Below are 21,714 nucleotides of genomic sequence, written 5' to 3'. Positions count from 1 at the left end.
CAATGTCAGGCTCTCTCGAAGAGGCAAAGGGCATCGACAATGAGCTGTCTCGATGTATTGTCGCTCGGCCACGCATGAACGACAACCACGCCGCCGCTCATAGAATGCCATTAGTGCAAACTATTGAATGCAGCACAGTAAGAAGAAGAGAGGGAATAATTGAAAAAGAACTTGTTATATTAATAAAAAAGGTGCAATTTAATTAAGAAGCCTCCCATCTATTTTTTAAATAGTCAATGATCACATTAAAAAAAACAAGGTTCATTTACAATTTATTTTTTTTTAACACTTACTGATTAAAAGTTATTGATTGTGGAGGACCAAGTTGAGAAGTGCCTTGCTCCGACTTTAGCCTTGCTCCAGAAGTGGAGAAAGGGAGGGAAAGAGAGAAAGGAGGGAAGAGAGGACCGTGCTGGAGCTTTGGGATTTGAATCTCAGCTCTAGGGACTTGTGTCAGTCACAAGAAACAAGTCTTGTGTACAAGACAAGTACACTATACAAAACAAGCTTCGTACTATAGATTATATAGTGTGGTGTTGAGACAAGTTGCAAGGAGAGCAACGGGAAGGAAGCAACGGGCAAGAGACTACGGTGATCGTTTTTTCTCAACGGGCATCACATGCTGGGCAGGCCAGCCAATGTTTTTTTTTTTTATTTTGGAGTTATCACGGATCCCGGAGGTCCCTTCAGAGGACCAGACGTTTTATTTATTTATTTTGGAGTTATCCCTCGACGATCGGGCCCATCCTCTTGTCAGCTCTAGATCCAGGTTAATTGCCTCAGACAGTGGGCATTGCTTCCTTGTATGCTGTCACACAGGAGGAGGATCCATGATGAGCCCCAGTAGTTTCAGTGACCTTACTACTCATTGTATATATAGGACACGGGTAATATGTGGGCCTATTTTCCTTGGCTTTTTTATGTTTCCATGTTTATGCATTCATTATGGGTAAAACCTTGCCAGCCTCAGATATGACCCTTGCTTTTGATTCCATCCCCCCTTTAAGCATTTGAAAACATCAAGTAAGACCTTTATCAATTGTTTACAACCACGGTACCACGACCATGGTAAATTGCTTATATATTACTTTGTCAGATGTAGCTTACAAACCTGTATGAGATCAGGTGCATGGTGATAGAACATCCCTTGTTGATTTGCCTCGTAGGTCTCTTGTGAAGGGTAAGGAGGGTAAGTACTTTCCTGTACGAAATACAAAAAACTAATCAATTAATCTCTCTCTCTCTCTCTCTCTCTCTCTCTCTCTCTCTCTCTCTCTCTATATATATATATATATATATATATATGCGTGTGTGTGTGTGTGTGTGTGTTGGAGGGGGGGGGGGGTCCGACTTGTTCGCATCCACGTGAGACTGTGCTGAATCTTTTATGGGCCTGTCCTACTGTTTGTGATTTTTTTGCTCGTTACAGCTCTGCTCCATGCTCGTTTTCCCAACCTCACTTTTGGCAGGCATTTCTGACTCTTTGGTAGATTTGCTTCCCTCCCTGATTATGTTCAATTCTTCTCCTGGTGCTGCTACTGGGCTCTGTGGACCGTATATCATGCACGGAAAACACAGTTATTTCAGCATACCTCCGTGGATGTTTATGATTTTTTTCGTTGTTATTTGCTTCAGTCTCTTCAAGATGCTCATTTCCTTGGACAGCTTTCCTTGCCTTAGCTGGAAGTGTTTTATCACTGTTTTTAGCTTTTTGATACTGGCTGTCCCACTCTGGTATTTTCGTTGTTATTTGCTTCAGTCTCTTCAAGATGCTCATTTCCTTGGACAGCTTTCCTTGCCTCAGCTAGAAGTGTTTTATCACTGTTTTTAGCTTTTTGATACTGGCTGTCCCACTCTGGGACAACCATGCATGTACATTTTAATTATAATGAAACAGTGGATTTCACCCAAAAAAAATGTGTGTGTGTGTGTGTGACCACACACACAGCAGATGCTCCATTGACCAAGAAAAATCTCTGTCACGGCACTTGCTTCAATGCATGGTTAGCATTTGCTGGCCCACATCCTCATTCTCCACCTTACGCTAATTAGAGCCGGCCATTACCATCTTGCTTATAGTCCCAAAATTTCTAGCAGCCCCCCATCAAAACCTCCTACCACCTTACAGCATCAAACCCAGACCAGATGGCCCCAATCACTAGCCTTCTCAAACTTGCAAAGAAATGCTCCCTTCTTATTAGGTAATTCATACTCCAACAGAGCTTCCCATACAATATCGAATCCACCAAGAAAGCCCCAGAAAGCACTTAAAGAGTTCTGATGTTTGCCAGCAGTTCCATCAGTTCATAACAAACATGCTGAGCAAATAGACGTACTGGAGGAGTTTGGAGGCCAGTCGCTTGCCCAGAAGTCGAACTAACTGCTGGAACTGGAAAAGCATCCCGAGCATTATGCGAATAAGAGAAAGGGTCAGCTTTCACCTCTCCTGCCAGTCAAACACGTGAATTATGTTGACGTAAAAAAAAGGAGAAAACACATCCCCGCCCATAACACAAAAGATAGTCAGCAAGGCCCTTGCTCAAGTGGCAATCGCACCAAGCTGCCCAAAATGGGGTGTGAATTTGAACCCCAACACCTACAAAATAAATTGTATAAATCACAACACAAAATAAGTAATAACCTTGCTTGCTACTGTAAATGCGATCCCTTAGCACTAAAAGCTCTTCAGGTGACTCTTCATGTGGCACAAGGCCAAGATAATCCATGGCAGCTGTAATTACTCCTTGGCTTGCTAGCAGTTCTACATAGCTTCCCACTAATCTGGCTAATGCTGGAGTAACGTGCTTTTCACCTTTCGCCAGAGCCAAAACAACAATTTTCTCCATCAAATCCTACCAAAGTACAAAATTCATGTCAAGAGGATACATCAATGTGAGAACATACAAGCCAGATCAGGCACACCCGAAGCAGACCCGATCACATCATGCAAACCTATGCATTCCCTACCAAACAGCTTCTGCAAGAACATTGAATCAAACCTGCAGTTCCTTGACAAACATGGCACCAGTTGAATTCAACAAACGATCCCGATACCATATTCTAGCCAGTTCTTCTACATTAGCTGCACATATGTAACAAAGAAGTGCTTCTTGTGTACAGCCTGCAGCATCTAGTCTTGCTGCCAGTGCATCACAAAGCATTGTCCAATCCTGAGAGCCTGTATACTGTCAACATAATAATCTCTCAGCCAACACTCAGGATACCCACAAAAAAAAGGAATATAATCCACACACAATAATAAATTAAGAGACTTACAGAGCAAAGTAGCGCAAGCGTCTCTTTCCAAGCATTCAATGGCCTACTATTCACAAGATTCCCTATGTCATGGGCAACCACCGCTGCCAACACCTGAAATTAAGGCCCACTAGTTAAATAGAAGCATTCAACAAGATTAGCACATAAGGCACTTATAAGCAAATAAATTGAAGAACTTGACTATGCCAATAAAGATATTGTACAGGTCAAACAAGCCTACAAAACCAAGTCAAATATTGGTCCACCAGTGATCAACACAAGCCATACGTTGGTCAACATTGGTCAAAGTGGAGCACTTGGATGAACACAGATTAAAATCAGCCCATGATAAAACCTCCACTGCAAAATTCTAAACGTTATGATCCATGACATCCCCTGGCTTCTACAAAGGGTACCTCAGATAGAGAATCAGGCACCATAATCAATTCCTCCTTCCTCAAAAGGCCAATGAGCTCCTCCAAATAAAACTGAAGTCTAAGTGCAGTCACAAGTTGTCTCCTGATTGTCTCTGTCTAGTCATCAGTGGACATCTAGTCTTGAGTGTGGGGTGTCTCATTGCAGTCACCTGAGCAGCCATCTGAACTCTGACCCAATAAGGTGGCCAAGGTGCTACCGCGAAGAAGCCTCCAAATTTAATGCCCAAAAGCAGTCCTGCAAAACTGCACAGTTTAATGCTCCTAAGGAGGTGATGAGGATCTGTGGCTGGTCCTCCCTTTTCTCTTCTTCTTTTTTTTTGAGGGGGAGGTTCCCCAAACAGTAGTTGGAAAAGAAGAAGCTGCTGACACCAAGTTACCAACTCAGAAACTGAGTAGTGAGGACTTGTGCCAACATAAATAGTGGTGTTAGAACTAACATAGCTTTCACAAAATGAAGGCTAAAAACAAGAGAGTACATTACACCCACCATTAGTTCATAAAGAATAGAGGAATGAAGCAATACCTTCCGATATGGGCGACGATGCTTCCTTAGATATTCGGTCAATGTCTCCTCCCAGAGCTCAGAACCAGCAACATGAGCAAGAACTAACGCATCAGCCATCCTATTCTCAGAAAGGCACTGCTTCACAGCACCTTTAAAGTCTGCAATCACCAGTGCATGTTGCACTGCCTTGTCACAGTCATCTTCCTCATCTAGCCCATCTTCATAATCCTCTTCATGAAGCACCACACTCTCTTCAACTGCTTCTTTCTCAACATTTGGTACTAACCGGGGAGAAACCGCCCCCTTTGGAGTAGGAAGATTATTGAAAAAATCTGCCCCATCATCAATAGGGTCTCCTTGTACATCTGAGTCAGTAGCACCAAGGCAACCAAAATCTTCACTAATAGCTTCAAGTGTACCATTGAGAAGGTTCAGCTTTTCTGTCATGTCAGTGTTCAAATCTTCTGCGCCATTTACATCCTCTTCTACTTTACTGTCCTCAGCCAATGGTAGGACAAATCCCAGGTGACTGAGAAGCGAGGTTCGGGCATTGTCCTCAAACATGATTTTCAAAAATCTCCAGACTTGCTTCTCCTTCTCCGACCTAAAATGCCATTCACTAATTATAAGCATCATACTTTTAAACAGAGAGTTACTAGGCACAGGGTCACATCATACCCAGATTCTTGAGCTTTCCTTTCGCACAAAGCTCGCAAAGAAGACTTACTGCCAGGATCTCCAATAGCAGCCTCAAACTCCCTTGATCGACTGATCAAGTCCTCCTCAGTAACAAGAGTTTGGATGTTCAACTGATCCAGAAATAAGAAGAATGCATTAAGGAATAAAAGACCACCAGCAACTTTCCACAACAACAAAAAAATGCATGTATGTACGTATGTATGTATGTATTTGCGTACACACATATGTACGCATATGTATTTATGCATGTATGTATACGTATGTATGTATGTGTGTGTCAATTATATGTTACATGTATGTATGCATGTATTACATGTATGTATTTATTTATGTATGTATGTATTTATGTATATGCATGTACATACGGATGAATGTATGAATGTATGTGTACGTAAGTACATTTATGTACTGATGTATGTATGTATACATATGTACGTGCGTGCGTTTGCATGTATGTATGTGTGTGTTCATTGTTATGTATGTGTCAACTGTATGTATGGATGTGTCAATTGTATGTGTGTGTCAATTTTGTGTGTGCGTGGTGTGTGTGTGTATGTGTCAATTGTATGCATGTATGTGTGTGTCGTGTCAATTGTATGTATGTATCAATTGTATGTATGTATGTATGTATGTATCAATTGTATGTATGTGTCAATTGTCTGTGTGAATTGTGTGTGTATGTGTGCGTGTGTGCGAGATACACGTACATGCATATATGTATGTATGCATCCATTCATGTATGTATATATGTACAAAATGATTTTCATAATAAATCATGCTGATTGTGCAAAAAGGATTCTAATGCCTAAGAAAAATTTGAAAAGCAGAACAGTGTGCACCTCTGATACCGAAGCACCATTTTTTACACCAAAAGAAACAAGCTTCCCTTCAAAACCGAAGGTTACACCAGCAGGCCGCTTCAACCATTTTGGCGCTCTCATAGATGCTAGACACACACAAAAGGTATATGTCAACTTAAAAGAGCAATAAGTTAAGACAACTAGAAATTCATGCTTCCACAAGTGAGCACCTGAAGAAGCTCCAGCACCTACTGATCCACCAAAATCACCTTCACTAGGCAGCATCCTACTGCAGGCCTGAGCTGGGAGGAAAGCCACAAGAAGCCACATCAATCAGAAACTACCCCAAGTAAACATATACAAGACCCGCTTTCTACCATTAGCTCTCACCTCAATATTATATAAGTTCACCCTTCCATCATAGGAGGAGGTAGACAATACACCAGCTATACGTGGAGACCACTGAACATCAAAGTTCCAGTTACTGCTGACCGGGAGCTCACAAATGATCTGCACAGTCCATCAACAAGTATCACCGTTAACTGTTGATTGAAAATGGGGAAAAAATGGTCTAGAAAAAGAGAGGAATCGTTCAATACCTCTCCAGAAACAGTATCCCAGCACAGGGTTCGGTAGTCCTTGGCACTAGATAAAAGAAGAGCACTGTCAATAGGACACCACGCCATCGCCACCACACCTGCACAAAATTACAATCATGAAAAATCAATTACTTGAGCCAGAAAAAGGAGGCATCCCTGACCTCCGAAGGCAAGAGGGTAGTACTGAGAAAAATAAAAGGCCTGCAAAGAGCACTGACCTTTTGTATGTCCCACAAGCTCCTTCACTGGTGAGATAGAATTGCGCAAATCCCAAACCTGCAATGTGCACACATAACTAGAATTACATGACTGATAGGTTCAGTTAAATGCACTGTCTTGAGTTAAAGACAAAGAGCTACCTGAAGAGAGGGCGATCTGTCATCAGCTGAAGCAACTATTAGTTGTGTTGCTCCCTCCGGATTCCACTCCAAAGCTGCGCAAGGTCTTCTGTTGTTAGGATCCGTTAAACTGCATAGATAAGTGAAAACATAAGTAGAAGTTGCAGTAAATGCTGTAGTTGAGACAATAAGCACCAAAAACAACAAGTTCAGGTTATTTCCCAAACTTAACAAAAACCAAAGTGTAATCTTGACTCTATGGAAGCCTACTCACAAAGATTTAAACCGTCGACTCCATCACGCATAGCATAGTCTATGTGCAATGGCATCCCCACTCACATTGTGAAGAGGCATTTTTGTGATGAATGCCAGAGGGATCAGAACCCCAGCAAGAGTCTCTTGTGGTTGTGAACTCAAGAAGGGATAGCTTTAGGTGATCTTGGAGATATTATGGTGTAAGAGATGGTGGAAGATATGTGGATGTATGTGGGAGTCTGGGAGATGATGGGGATGGCCTGTTTCTGATGATACACATGATGGTAATGCATTGTCACATGCATCCACCGCTCATGCATAGAAGGCATATCCATTTGGCAGCAGGGGAGAGATCACCAGTCGGGGAGAGCCAAAAAGGTATGGTTATAGAATGGAAACTGCATTAATTCAAGTTTAGTATGCATGATTCTCAGCAGGAAGAAGAAAAATGAGGAGGAAAAAGGGCTGGCAAGCTAGAGTGCCTGCAGGATTGAAGAGGAGGGACAGAAGCGAATATGAAGGCTTGGAAGCCTTGCTGTTTTTTTTCCCTGTTTTTGTGGGTCGAAGGTCATTGAGGCGATAGAGATCGTTTGGAAGAACACGCGGGAGTAGTGTGAGGAGCCTTGGATCTGTCCAGAGCAGAGGGTGCAAAAGGAAACAGAGGATCTTTTAGGAGTTTGAGGTGCCCTAGGATCTCTGAGAGTGCAGCTCTGTTGGAACTTGGATTAATCCAGTGCTTTGCTCAATTGTTCCTTAATGTGCTTGAAGATGGAGACCTGCAGAGGTGGCTGCAGATTTCAACCATTGACGCTAGAAGCTGTTGACATGAAGATAAATCTGTGAAGATTGATGCTAGGATGCATCTGTGAAGGTTTCCCCCTTTCTGTGCTTTGTTTTCCTTTTGTTTGAGCCCATGTCTCAAGGTTGTTGAGACTTCTTTTAGCATGTGTGGAGATAGCAAAGGGTTTGGGTATGAATATGTTGTATATGGGATGATGATGTTTTATGATGAAATGTATTGGTTGGGTGTGTTCTGTTCTGGATGAATTTGGTTCATGTGGGATCGGTTATGGACGAAGATGTTGTTTTTGGTTGACGATTGCTGAGAGAGTTCATTTGGGATGAAGGTTTAAGGTCTGAGAGTTTAGGGTTGAATCAAGCATGAAGTGGGCTCTGTGAGAGTTGTTATTTGGATTGAGATTGACAAGGAGAGTCGTCAGTGTGTGAAGATGTGAAGGTTTCTGTGCTAGATCTAGGTCAGATCTGAAGGTCTCTGATAGTTTACAGAGTCAACTGTGTATCTCGGTTAATCAGCTGATACTGTAGAAGAGTAGATCTTGTCTTGTTGGATTGAAGGGAAGCTTTTTGAAGTCTGGCCTGACAGTCAGAGAACTATCAACAGTCGGTCAGATAAGTTTGTGGACTGGATGGTGGTTCAGGTGTCAGCTGGGGTTGATTCAAGACAGAAGGGTGTCAAATAGAGGTCAACTATGTCTGGACTGAAGTTCAGAGCTGTAGGAGGTCAGATCTGACCTGGGAGGACTTCTGGAGAAATCAACAGATTCTAATAGGGTGTGTTCAGGTGTCAGTTTCAGTCAACAGAGTATCAGAGGATATCAACACAGTTGTAGAGTGCCTTGGAGTTATGGTTTTGGGGTTCCCCAAATCTGATTCCAATATATTATCTTCTTGTGTGGCTACTGGTGATGATATAGTGGCCATCACCCAGGACCATCACAACCATAGTAACCTGGACCGGCAGAAACGGTCGGTTCGGACCGGGTTGGAAACGGTGTTTCCGAGTTTCCGCGAGGTCGGAAACGGCAAGAAACGGAGTTTCTTTTGAATTTATTTTAGACAAGTAAAAAACATGCATAGAGACATCCTATTAAATAAACTTATGTCAAGAGATGCAAAAAACATGCATAGAGACCTCAAACAAGACGCATCAAAGACTCAAGTGGACATTAGAATCATAACACTTAACAGAATGTAGATAATGGACATGTATGATGTCGCGGCAAATTCATGTGAACCATAAAAAACTGAAGGCTGAAGGCTGAAGCATACATAGCGAGCTGCAAATTGTGATCATAATACATCATACATATCAACAATGATCATCAAACTTGGGAGTCAGAGGTGCCCACTGTGGCACTGCCAATTTTCAAAATTAAATGGTTCAAAAACTACAAAATAACCGACATGCCGGCTGCCAAAAAAAAATGTACGGAAACGGCGTTTCCGCCGGTCTCCGTTTCCGGAAACGGCCGAGCCGTTTCCAGAGGGCGGAAACGCCGTTTCTGGTTACTATGATCACAACGTCACAGCGCCCAAAAGTAGGTGCAGGTTCATGCATGAAGATATATCACGTAGTAGACGAATCTTTGTAGATAAACCATTGAACTGAGTTTCCATCACTTCTTGAAGGTGAAGGGCAAACTCAGCCATGATCTAGGCTACCACTAAAGAGAACCAAACACACATGGTAGCTAGATCGGCAATTGCATCGCTTTGGATAGAAGGAACTATAATAAACTAGCTGACCACAACTTGGACGAAGACTCCAAGAAGAAATGCCTGCTAATTCGGCACAAGATATAACAATGGAAAATTCAAGCCTTTTCCCAAACTAAACAAAAGCCAAAGTGTTATCTTTACTCCTTGAGAATCTACTCCTGAAGCATCAAATCATCAACTTCATCAAGCAAAGCATAGACTACATGCTATGACATCCCCTGACATCATCAACCCTCAAGAGTGGATGCAGGTTTGTGCATATAGATGCATCACCATACTAGACAAATCTTAATAGATAAACTATTGAATTGAGTTTCTATCACTTATCAAGGTGTCAAACTTGGATCCCAATGAGTCTCTCCTATTCTACTCAAAGTTTCAAATAGCAAGAAAATCTAGAATCGTTAGACCCTCTAAAAACCCAATGAGATTGAAAAAGGTCATTCATGCTAGTGGGTGTGTTCGAATGTTCTAGTGAGGGTCTCCTTTGATAGGTCTCATGTGTCACATACTAATTGAAGGCTTAGACCCAGAGGATTGAGGATTGTGGACAGCTTAGGTATCTAGCTTGATGTGGGTTTTGTTTTACAGGAACCGAGGTCATGAGAAACCTTACACCTTGACATTTTATTCGGAGGCTGGATTATAGCTAGGACGGAAAACTGAGGTGATAGTGTTAGCACATTCATCCCCAGTTTCTGCTCATATTTGGAGTTCCTCTTTTGGTCCCTTTTCATGGCCCTTGGTTGTGGGCTGGCCACCCTATTTTTTCCATATTTTTCTAGCATTTTTCCTAGGTCGGGTACTTCATGTCCAGTCGGCCAGCCCTCTTTACCTATATATAGGTGGGCTTGCCTCTCTCTTTTTTTCATTGTGTAGTTTTCATTTTGTATCCCTCACTTATGAGACCTTTTTATGTCCCTTGCTTGGGACTGTTTCATTGCAGTATATTCAGCATAGTTGCTTCATATCTCTCTCTCTCTTGCACTCTCTCTCAGCACACTCTAGCGTTTGTATGCTTCTACTTGTGCATTCTTTCATATGGTCATGGTGACAGATTTCACCCTTGTTTTGGCACACTTTGAGCTAGCCTAGCGCTAGCTTGTTTTGTTCGTTTGATCCATAGTTGTCAAGTACGATACCGTACAATTCGTACGATACAATACCGTACAGGAAAATACGGTATGATATAATTTTTTTTCTTAACGTACGATAAAATATGATATTTTAAAAAAATACTTATAACCTTAGATATTTCCAATTTCAAGATATGGAGTATTTTAAAAAGGAGGGAAGCATCAAAGTACAGAGGAAGCTCAAATAGCCATAGACAAGCAAAAACAAAACATAAACCCCCAAAAAAAAATTCTCTTGGACAATTTTTTTTAAAAAAAATAAAAAACGAAAAAAAACATTTCAAAAAATCCATACGCGTCCGTACGGTACCATTCAATATTCCATATGATATTGTGCTTTTTGTAGTGCTACCATTTTGGTTAGGCATGAGCTACAGCCTCATTTGGCCTATAATGATCCTCATAGCAAATGGATGATCATTCAATGCATGGTGAATGGTGAAATATTTGAGTTTGCTACTGTATATGCGTCGCAAACATCTGCAATGCGAGCTCAAATGTGGCAACAATTACAAGCTTATCCATGGGTCACGAATGCTTTTTTGTGTGGTGATTTCAATAATTCACCATATTATGAAGGCAATAGCTCTCTCAGATCACACATGATTGCTTCTAAGAAAAGGACATGGCAAAATGTACTTCAAGGCATAACAGGGTGTGATTTCTAGAAGAACCTAATGCCTACCCAAAAAGCATATACCTTCCATCACAATGCAATACATGACTACTAGGCCAGATTGGATCAATGGCCAGATTGGATCAATGGTATATGCTAAATGCAGATCAGTTTGATGCCTTTACTTGCACTACGTCCATAAACTTCTCTATGCAAATTTCAGATCATTTCCCTTTATGGATGACTTTGTATTTTGGCATGACTATGCATGATGTACCTTTGCCTTGCAAGAAACTGCTTATAGTTAATAACAGTTACCTAACACATCAGCAATTCAAAGTTTTGGTGGAGGCTGAAATTCAACCTATAAAGCTTCACATGCAGATAGATGCAGATCTGGCATGGTTCAGATTTGCAATCAAACTTCACGATGTCATTCGAAAATATGGGAAATGCTATATTGGCATGGAAAGACAAAATGTATTGATTGCAAAATCTAAAATACAATCACTGACCGAGTACAATCAGTATAGGACACTGAATGCTCAGGAGCAGGATGATCTTCTAGAGGCTCAAAATTGCTTGAAACGCAATGATGCCAAGAAGCTTCAAAAATGGCAAATTAGGGCACAACAAAAATTTCTCAAGGATAAAGGTTGTTGTTCAAAGGCCTCCTTTAAAAATCTACATGCATCCAGGCAAAGCCAGTCCATTCATAGACTCAAAAAGGATAAAGGGCAGTGGACTCAAAATAAACATCAGCTAGGGACATAAGTATTGAACCATTTTACTACCCTTTTTTACACACCCATCACAACAAACCCTGCATGCCTGTCATGTTCTTTTGCAGTAGGTTAACCAAATTGTTACACCTTAGAAAGCATTGGAAATCGAAGTCTCTTTTACAGCGGAAGAATTTCATGATGCCTTACGTGGTTTAGGGAAATGGAAATCTCCTGGCTAGGATGGCTTGACAGCAGAGTACTTTCTTAAATATTGGGATTCACTTAAAAATGAAGTGCTTTGTATGATTAATATTTGTCGGCACTCTAGTGTGCTGCCAGCTTATTGAAAGCAAGGGCTGGTGCGTTTGGTCCCTAAAAAACAGCTATGTGATAAATTGACAGATTGGAGACCTATCACTCTTATGCCTATTATTTACAAGCATAAGAGTGATAGATCTTATGAATGTACCATACAATCCTTAATGAAGCAGTGGTTTCACAAAAAGTGTGTGTGTGTGTGTGTGTGTGTGTGTGTGTGTGAGAGAGAGAGAGAGAGAGAGGATGACACCCTCCTGAGGCTATTCACGTTCTCTAACTGTCTCTTATCTGCCCTCCTGAAACCCTCTCATCTTATATGATGTTGATGCATGCTTGCAAAAGCTCGCAGAGGTCTGCTGGTCCTTTGCAAGAGACATTGCAGAGCTGCAGGTAAGGCATAAGAGGGAATCAGGGTAATTCAAGAGTCAGTCCTTCAACCTAGGCTGAATCTAGTCAGAAACCAAGGAGATCAAAGTGCCGAAACAACGTGTTGACGTCATAATGATGCACCCAGTTTGGTTAACCAAAAAAATCCAACAGCAGCCATCGGAGGGATAACAGCAGATAGCGCTATGAAACACGATGTCGGGAATCTTTAAAAAAGTTTTCAGCACCTCAGTTCAACAGACCTCACATGACAAAGCTTGTGAAAAACAATGAGAACAGAAGAGAACCACAAGGTGGCAGAGATACCTGAGAATGGACTTTTGTCTTCTCAAATCCCAAACCACTGCAAAATGTCAGCCGATTCTGATGTATCACTTGCAGGACAGTAAGATACGTAGCCCTATCACCACGCAGTAAGAAACATAGCCCTCTCACCATGCATTGGCATACATACCTGAAACTCCAGTATTGGAAGTTGTGGCAATGATCTGCTGAGCTTTGTGGTTCCAAGACAAATCCACAATGTGCTCTTGTCCCACACCCTGGCAAAGTCAAAAACAATCACCTATCTTCCAGCTCACTCAATTTTATATAATTGATTACCAAGCCATTTGTAGTATTGGTACAATAGTTTTTGTCCATGAAAATGAACTTCTTACCCTTAGTGCAGGAAAGTGGGAAGGTGAGGTTGGATTTACAAGATCCCAGATATAAATATCTCCATCGTCACCCCCAGAAGCAAGAAAATTGGGTGAGATCACGTTAAACTCCAAGCCACGAACCTGCACAAGTCAACACCGTTCCTTAAAATGCTTCTGTAGAATGCTTTGCGCATATCCCAAACTTGAATACATGGATGCATGCTTGCACACACAAAACCCCTTTCACCTACACGCTATATATCTAAGTAGTATTGAGGAATACAAAAACTTATTGATAAATAAACATTAGATAACTAACCTAACAACCTCGACGTCCAACTTTTTACAGGTACACATCAAAATGTTTACTACTGAGTACTTATTACTATACAGAATACGGTGTTACATCACATATATTATGCAACTATGGAGCGTACACTACATCCATCATCGCTTAAGCGAAGGTACGAGTGTGTGTATCATCCTTTGCAGACCAATCTTCATAGATGAATCACTGAAACCGGCCTCTGATAGAAAACCAGAGTGCGGTAGATTAGCGATCACCCGTCCACTTGTAGTCTAGATGTGAAACAAAGCAGATTGGAGCTAGAGTGCCCAAATCTGAAAACACAGCGACACCTGTTGGCCCCAAAGCTTGGCGCCCCTTGCGGTATTTCTTTATTCAATTATAATAAAAAATGAATGGCTGAGTACAACACAAAGATCAGCCAAGAGTTTACACCTGTATATCCAATCTGACGGCCCACAAACCCTTCTCAGCACAGAGGATCTATGCACACAGATCTGTGTCTTCAAACAACACACTGTGCCTCCCTCTGATCAGCCAAGATCACTAAGCAGGCCAGCCATGGGCATACATCTGGCATAACTCAAGTGCGTGATACATCTTCTCAGCTCAAACATACATGTGCTGTCCAAACTCTGTCTCAACCCTTGTCAATCTGCCATACCCCTCCTCTCACAAGGGGCCAGATAACTCATATCTGCAACAGACATCAAGCAGTAGAAAGAGAGATAGATGAACAGAAACAAGGCTTACCAAGTTCAGCTCGTGAAACAGTACTGGAGGAAGCAACAGCACCAATTTGTACTTGCAGGCACTTGTATCCACAACCCTGCTTCACACATGTGCTTGTACTTGCCTGTATCCTCCTCCTGATGTTCACTCTTATGCTGTCCTTGAAAATACAGATCTGAAAATCAGCACAATACCCGTCTGTACCACCTCGGGATACGTGCCAAGAGTTGTACTTGCACAATCAGCCTGCTGTCCACTCTTGTACCTGCCTGAATCTGAGTACACAGTTCTGTCCAGCACCTGTTTACGCCGCCTGCAACAGTTGTACTTGCTGTACCTGACTGTCCGTACACTGTACGGCAGTCGTACAGTAGGGTACGGGCTGTGTACTTGCTGGTACAGCCTGTACTGGGCCTGTGCGCAGAGTATCCAGCAGAGGGAACACAACGTTTGCAGCAGAAATCAGCAGCCACCTGTACTTGCACTGTACGGACTGCACACGTGGGAAGTGCAACTGATCATGCAGAAGAAAAACAGCAGCAGTACACAGAAAACAGCAGCCGCCTTCCTTCTCTTGTGCTTTTCCACGCTTCTCTTCATGCGCTAGAGAAACTCCTCCACTTTTGCTACACGACTCCCCAAAAAGGGAAGAGAGAGAGAGAGGAGAGAGAAACACTCCTCCCCCAAATTAATCCCTAGGGCCCCAAACTTTAATAAGTTCCTAGGGCCACTAAGGCCTAGGGGCAAACTTTATTAAACATTAAAGTTTAATGTTTTTAGTTCCCCCCTTCACACCTAGGGATGTCCACACATCTTAAACTCTGTCCGGGCACCCCCCATGTGAATCATAAAATATTCTGACTCTGCAACCACCATGCCCACACTTGTCCCGCTCCATTTTCACAGGGCCATGACAATCACCATATTGAGTTTCTATCAACTCAGGACCGCATATTAAGATAGCCAAAGGCGGAGGGCAGTACGACACTTGACTCCATCTTCGTGATCTGTCACCAAACTGAGCATGTTCCTATGTGAAAGGACACTGGGAATTACAGAGTGCCCAAAATAGTGCAAATATTGAGGAAGGGGACACATGCATGTGCGTAAATCATGGATGCATGTGAATGCATTAGAGGATTTTTGCTAAAGAGTGACATGTTTTTGTGTCCGATCTGCATGGATATATGAAGAGATAGGGGATGCCTGGCGTCGCTTACAAGAGGGCCCGTGTTTGCTGAAATTTATTGCATTTATAAAGGTTTAAAACATGTGAAAAGAGGCCCAAAAATGAGACATTTTTATAGTGACCCATTAATAAGCTTTTTAGTTCACACTCATTTAAATGTGGATGGGCACTGTTAATAATATTGCACACTATCATTAAGGTTGGGCATCACATGTGTAACACACGGAAGCTCTGGGGGTCTTCTTTCAACCCTAAACACTCCTGGAAACAATCTGATGCAAAACGCAGACATGAAGAGAGAGAGAGAGAGAGAGAGATGCTGGAAATTCAGTATATTTTTGATGGTACAAAAAGGTACCTAAATCTGCAGCCCTAGGCTGCCTTCATACAAAAGGTGTAAATCACCAAAATCTGTCCTAGACTAAGGACCCTAAGGATCCACTCCCTAAAGGAATGAATGAATCTACACAATGAGCACCTTGGCCTTTTATACCCTCTTGGACTTCTTGGAGTGCTGGCCGACCGACAGTCGGCCAGCACACTGGACGGAATAATCATAAAATCTATAAACGCATATGCGCCTGCAGCCGCCTCAACCGATAGCTCCTAGAATCTTATCTGGTTCAGCCAACAGCTCTGCCATGCAGCCGACAGTGCATCCTTGTCATTCTCCCGGTCCATACTAGCTAATCTGCACTCTGTGCTCCATAAATCCTAGTTCTATCTGATTCTCGTACTCTTTATCTGGCTGCCTCTTCTGGACCAGCATCTGAGAATGTCCATGGCATCTTTCATGCACATGACAACATGTGTTCTATTTGGCATTAAAGACTCGTGGCAGGAGGAAACGTATACAAGTTGCAAGATGTACCCCCAAGAGAGAAACTTCCATTTATACGTGGCTTTCTAAAAAATCAACAAACTTGTATTCATAAAAGCTGGTCGACTAGGTCCACTTTCACGATGATCAACACACAGGCAAGTTGGTGCGAAAACTCTCCAGGCGGTGGCTCGTGGGCGATGCCCTTCACTCAAATCGTTTTGACGTAGGGTTGTTTCCAATCACCAGGCAACAGCTGTTGTACATGTTGCACCTACCCGAGATATACCGGTTGTACGTATTGTACCATACTGACTATACTGCAACCAGCCAAGTACTATACTGTACCTATACATATTGTACTCATACTTGATGTACCCGTACTCGCTGTACATATACCTGCTGTACCCGTATCTGCTGTACGTATTGAATCTACTCCCGGCAGTACGTGATGTACTTTCTGTCTCGTACCTGCTGTAGTTGCTGGCCAATTGTATGACTGCTTTCAACACCTGCTTTATGCTGTGCCTTGACGACTGCTGTGCTGACTGCACATGTTGTACCTGCTGCTAGCTAAGAGAAGTAGTGGGGCCAAGGAGTCACAAGATAAGGCCACACATAAGCTGCAATACAAGACAGTAAAGAAAGAGGGGTTATAATACGGTGACTGAAAGCCAACACAAGCAAGTGCAAAGACAAAGTGGCCAGTGGTGTGGTCATGAAATGCTGTTGAACAATGCAAGGCAAGATGTCTTGTGGTTCTAAGAATCTGGGGATTTGTTGCTGAGAAGAAACACAGAGGATGGTTGCTTCCATTACAACGAGACAGACTGGGACGTGGTCCTGTGAGTTCCTCTTGGTTGTATGATGTTACTGATTCACTTTACCCTTTTGTCATAGAACAGTGACCATTTTATTGCTTTTCCCTAGCTATTGGTCCGGGAACAGGGCAAGTGTTTGTTCTTATCTTTCATGCACATGTTGGGAATCTTGTGCTAAGCACCCTCATACTTGTACCAAACAAATACTCCTTGGAATGAAGCTTTACCTAAGAGGGGAGGGAGGTGGCCCATTCCCCCCCAGTCCCCAGTGATGTGTTGAGAGAGGTTAGCTTTCATTCAATGTAAAGTTTCTCATTGATTTGCAAGTGTATTCAAACTAGGATCGGAGTATCTACTCGGATGCCCACACTGTTTCAGTGGTATCAGAGCCAAGGTTCTCAACATCAAATTTAAGCCAAAGGCATCCCCCATACCTCTTGTACAACTTGCAAGCCATGAGGAATCCTGCACATGAAGTGGAAGCTATAGAAGAGAAATATCAGCAAGAGATCAAGAACCAAGAGAACTTCTATCTCCAATAGATTGAGGAGTTGAAGTAGGAGCTCTTTCAAAAAGATAACTTAATTGAGGAGCTACAAGAGAATCAAGGAAAGGGTTGTTCGGTCACAAACCTTCATGACAGGTTGGGAGATTGGGCTAAGCAAGAAGGACTAAATCCAAGAGAGGTGGCCATTGCTTTCTTGTTAGAAAAGGGTTATCAGCTATCTCGTACTTCCTCAAGGATATTTGTTGAAGAGCCAAAAGATAAACAAGATTCACTTATCAAATTTCAAGCTCCCGCAAACTACCAGGGGCACATTGAGGTGAATTAGCCAAGCTGCCACCAAGTGCTTCAAAGAAGAAGAAGAGGACTTTCATGAGTAAAGGTGACTCTCTCGAAGAAGACGCTTTTGAAGGCACAGGAGCATCCAAGGAAAAAACTAAGAAAACAGGGAACCCATCAGCTTTTCAAAAGGCAATGCAAGAGAAGATGATTGCTCGACTTTCTCCTTCCTTGCAACCATTCCAAGCTAGTGGTGAAGAGAACTATACTCCCAAGTGAAAGAGTGCACAAAGCGGAAGCATACAAGCACTAGAGTGTGATGAGAGAGACTGCAAGAGAGAGAGAGATACGAGGCAACTATGCTGAATATACTGAAGTGAAACAGTCCTAAGCAAGAGACATGAACAGTCTCATAAGTGGGTTCCAGGCAAATAGGATCAGGTGTACCGGCTGAAGAAAGCTTTATATGGCTCCGCGGGCTTGGTACCAGCGGATTGATGAGTTCTTTTAGAAGCTCAGCTTGCGCCGTTCTCATGCAGATTCGAACTTTTATATCCTCCTTGAGAGGGGGTTGATTGTTATTATTGTGGTCTATGTTGATGACCTCATCTTTACAAGTTCTTATTCTACGAGGATCCCTTCAGTCAAGGATGCTTTGGAGACAGAGTTTGAGACGACGGATCTTCGCCCTTTGCATTATTTTCTTGGCTTTGAGATTTGGCAGACCCCTAAGGGTATTTTCTTCTCTCAGCAGAAGTACACACGGGAGATAGTTGACAGATTTCAGATGACTGGATGTAAATCAGTATCGTCTCCTATGGATACTAGTGAGAAGCTTTCTCTTCTTGATGCTTCTCCAGGGATTGATCAGGGACAGTATCGGGTTCTCGTTGGTTGTTTGGTTTGGTTGACCTACTCCCGATTGGACGTTTAATTCGCAGTCAGCTTATTGAGTTCTTTCACATCCAAACCCCGTCAGCAGCATTGATAGTGTGCTCTCAGAGTTCTTCGATACTTGCGTGGTACTTTTGACTTTGGCATCTTCTATGGCCAAGGATGCACTCTTCTTGGATGGTCTAATTCAGATTGGGATGGAGATCCAGACACTCGGTGTTCGACCACCGGTTGTGTTTTTTCACTTGGGTCTGGAGCCATTTCATGGAGCACTAAAAAGCAGCCTATTGTGGCGCTCCTCTACAAAGGTGGAGTATCGTGCAGTTTGTTATGCTCCATGTGAGGTGATTTGGTTGTGGAAATTATTCGGGAAGCTTGGCTTTCCTTCTACCAGATCTACTCTTCTTTGGTGTGACAATTAGAGTTGCATCACCATTGCCAAGAACCCTGTGTTTCATGCTCGTACGAAACACATTGAGATGCAGTATCATCATGTTCATGAACGGGTTCTTGTTGGAGATTTGTGTTTGGAGTATATTGGGTTTATCTTCGGATCATGAAGCAAAGATCGAAACATTGGGCAAGCAATGCCCAAAGCTATCATTCAGGAGCTTTAGACCTTTTCCCATCCTGAGAAAGATAAACAAGGTTTCAATGAGGTTGAAGCCACCTCCGAGCTGGACTATGCATGATGTATTCCATGCAGGGTCACCGCAAAACATGTTTCACTTTCCTTGAAATGTGAAACACGAAACGTTGGTGAAACGTTTCGTGCATGGAGTGAAACATTGAACGTTTCAAAGCGGGTAACCTTGTAAAAAATGTGAAAAAAAAAATATGTTGCGATTGTCTTCAGGGAGGGGCGCTACTCGACCATACGCTATCTTGTCTTCTCTCTCCTTGGCGTCTACAGCAACTGGCAGCAAGGTAGCCCTCTCTCTCTCTCTCTCTCTCTCTCTCTCTCTCTCTCTCTCTCCTCATTTTTTTTCAAAAATTGAAAGTGAAAAAAAAAGAGTTCTCTCTCTATCCTTTTTTGTTTTGCAAAAATTGAAATTCGATGCCCATTTCTGAAATTTCAGAAATTTGGGCATCGAAGCAAATGCCCAAATTTCAGAAATTTCAGAAATGGGCATTCAATTCGATGCCCAAATTTGGGGATTCTGGCAGAAATTGAAATTTTTCCTTTTTTGTTTTGAAGAAATTCAAATTTTGATTAAAAAATCCCAAATTTGGGCATTGAATTGAATGACTATTTCTGAAATTTCAGAAATGGGCATTCAATTTGATGCCCAAATCTACGGGTTTTGTCCAATTTGGGACAAAACCCCCTAATTGGTTGCCCAATTTGAGCAATCTCAATTTGGACCCCCAAATTGGTCGCTCAATTCTTCCACCAATTTGAGGGTTTGGGCATCGAATTATAATTATAATTCTTGATTGATTGATTATTGAATTGTTGGTGTGTATACTTTCAGCTCTTTTGGCACCATGGTTCAGAGCGAAGCAACCTCGGGCTCCGCGAGAGGGATATCTTCAGCTGCAAGGGACCCATGGCTTGAAACAGTTGTCATCAACAAATACAACCGTTCGAGTTCTAGGAAGGCGGTCTGCATTTATTGTGGGCAAGGGATGTCTGGTGGTGTGACACGTGTAAAGTCACACCTTGCATGGGGAGATGGCAGCAAAGGCATCAAGGAATTTGTTGGAGTCCCTGAGCACATCTTCATAGCGCATGGTGGGGATCACAATCGGTATATGGCCATCATAGGTCGTCTTCAACCCCCCATTGCACAGGCTACGCTTGATGCAATTGTTCAGAGAGAGAAGACAAGACTTCTAGACCCTGCTTCGCAGGAGGTTGACCATAATGTTGGAGCACCAAGAGAGCAAGGAGAGGAGAAGGCCACTCAAAGTGTTGCCCCATTGGGAGGTGCAAGAGAGACTGGTGGTGCAGGCACGAGTATACCATGTGCTAGCACCACTCATATTGATGCTCATATTTCATCTATGCATAGTGGGCCTTCTCAAGCAGAGGCTCCTGTCACACAAGAGGGTCTAGCACCACGGAAGAAGTCACGTGTAGTATAACGTCCCAACACATTGCGTGATAGTTGGGCTCCAAGTCTGAAAAAGCAGGCTGAGATTGTTGAGGAGCGTTTGTTCTATCAATGCAACTTGGCATTCAACATTGCTCCTACAAGAGCATACAAACACTTTGTGAATGCCGTGTCCGCTGCAGCATCTGCAAGAGTGCCCATTACTCCAGCAGGTTCAGAGGAAATTCGTACCACAAGACTGACTAGATAGATTGATATGGTGCATGATCAGTTAGAGGGACTTAGGTCTTCCTGGGCCTTGTATGGATGTACAATAATTTCTGATGGTTGGAAAGATGTTCGTAAGCCGCATTTGTTGAACATCTTAGTCTCTTGTTGCACTGACACGACCTTCTTGAGGTCGATTTGACGTCTCTGGCCGTGAGTTCAAATCACAGGTACGTTGCAACTTGTAAGTACTAGCAGCAAGTTGCTTCTTTTATGAAAGGCGCAACAATCACTTTCGAGATTCATGTAACTGGGATAATATTAATAATATTTTTTAAAACTATAGGAGAAACAATATGGAGACACATACATGAGGCCATTGAGGAGGTTGGGCCACAAAATGTCGTGCAAATGGTCACAAATAATGCAAGCAATTGCAAGTTTATGGGTGTCATATTAGAGTCCACATATCCACACATTCTCTGGACACGATGTGCTACACACTCCTTGGATTTGATGATGAAGCACATTGGCCACATCCGTTGGGTTGCTTCCTTGGTAGACAAAGCCAAGGAAGGAGATAATAAGCTTTGTGACTCGGAAGTCATTTGCATTTGGTTTATTCCGATCCCACTGCCAATGGGAGTGGTAAAGCCAATGAAAACCAGATTT

The 21,714-nt window shown here is 42.6% G+C and overlaps 1 protein-coding gene across 1 annotated transcript in view; it reads right to left on the bottom strand.

Annotated features, from left to right (window-relative positions):
• LOC147632744 (protein transport protein SEC31 homolog B-like) overlaps nt 1–21,714 on the bottom strand; it is a 52,032-nt gene that overhangs the window by 15,965 nt on the left and 14,353 nt on the right. The window contains exons 3-18 of the mRNA XM_086807589.1: nt 13,250–13,372; nt 13,045–13,132; nt 12,897–12,933; nt 6,655–6,763; nt 6,514–6,571; nt 6,296–6,393; nt 6,087–6,206; nt 5,927–5,993; nt 5,736–5,842; nt 4,876–5,006; nt 4,216–4,801; nt 3,277–3,369; nt 3,000–3,185; nt 2,642–2,852; nt 2,337–2,446; nt 1,112–1,201 (exon numbers count right to left, since the gene is read on the bottom strand). Coding sequence (XP_086663715.1) covers nt 1,112–1,201; nt 2,337–2,446; nt 2,642–2,852; nt 3,000–3,185; nt 3,277–3,369; nt 4,216–4,801; nt 4,876–5,006; nt 5,736–5,842; nt 5,927–5,993; nt 6,087–6,206; nt 6,296–6,393; nt 6,514–6,571; nt 6,655–6,763; nt 12,897–12,933; nt 13,045–13,132; nt 13,250–13,372 — 2,214 coding nt within the window. The remainder of the gene's footprint in view (nt 1–1,111; nt 1,202–2,336; nt 2,447–2,641; nt 2,853–2,999; nt 3,186–3,276; nt 3,370–4,215; nt 4,802–4,875; nt 5,007–5,735; nt 5,843–5,926; nt 5,994–6,086; nt 6,207–6,295; nt 6,394–6,513; nt 6,572–6,654; nt 6,764–12,896; nt 12,934–13,044; nt 13,133–13,249; nt 13,373–21,714) is intronic.

The sequence above is a fragment of the Cibotium barometz genome, chromosome 13, assembly GCF_041138505.1.
Source record: "Cibotium barometz isolate CiBa-2024 chromosome 13, ASM4113850v1, whole genome shotgun sequence".
Lineage (NCBI taxonomy): Eukaryota > Viridiplantae > Streptophyta > Polypodiopsida > Cyatheales > Cibotiaceae > Cibotium > Cibotium barometz.
The sequence above is the reverse complement of the archived record's forward strand: the minus strand, read 5'-3'. Positions and strand labels throughout refer to the sequence as shown.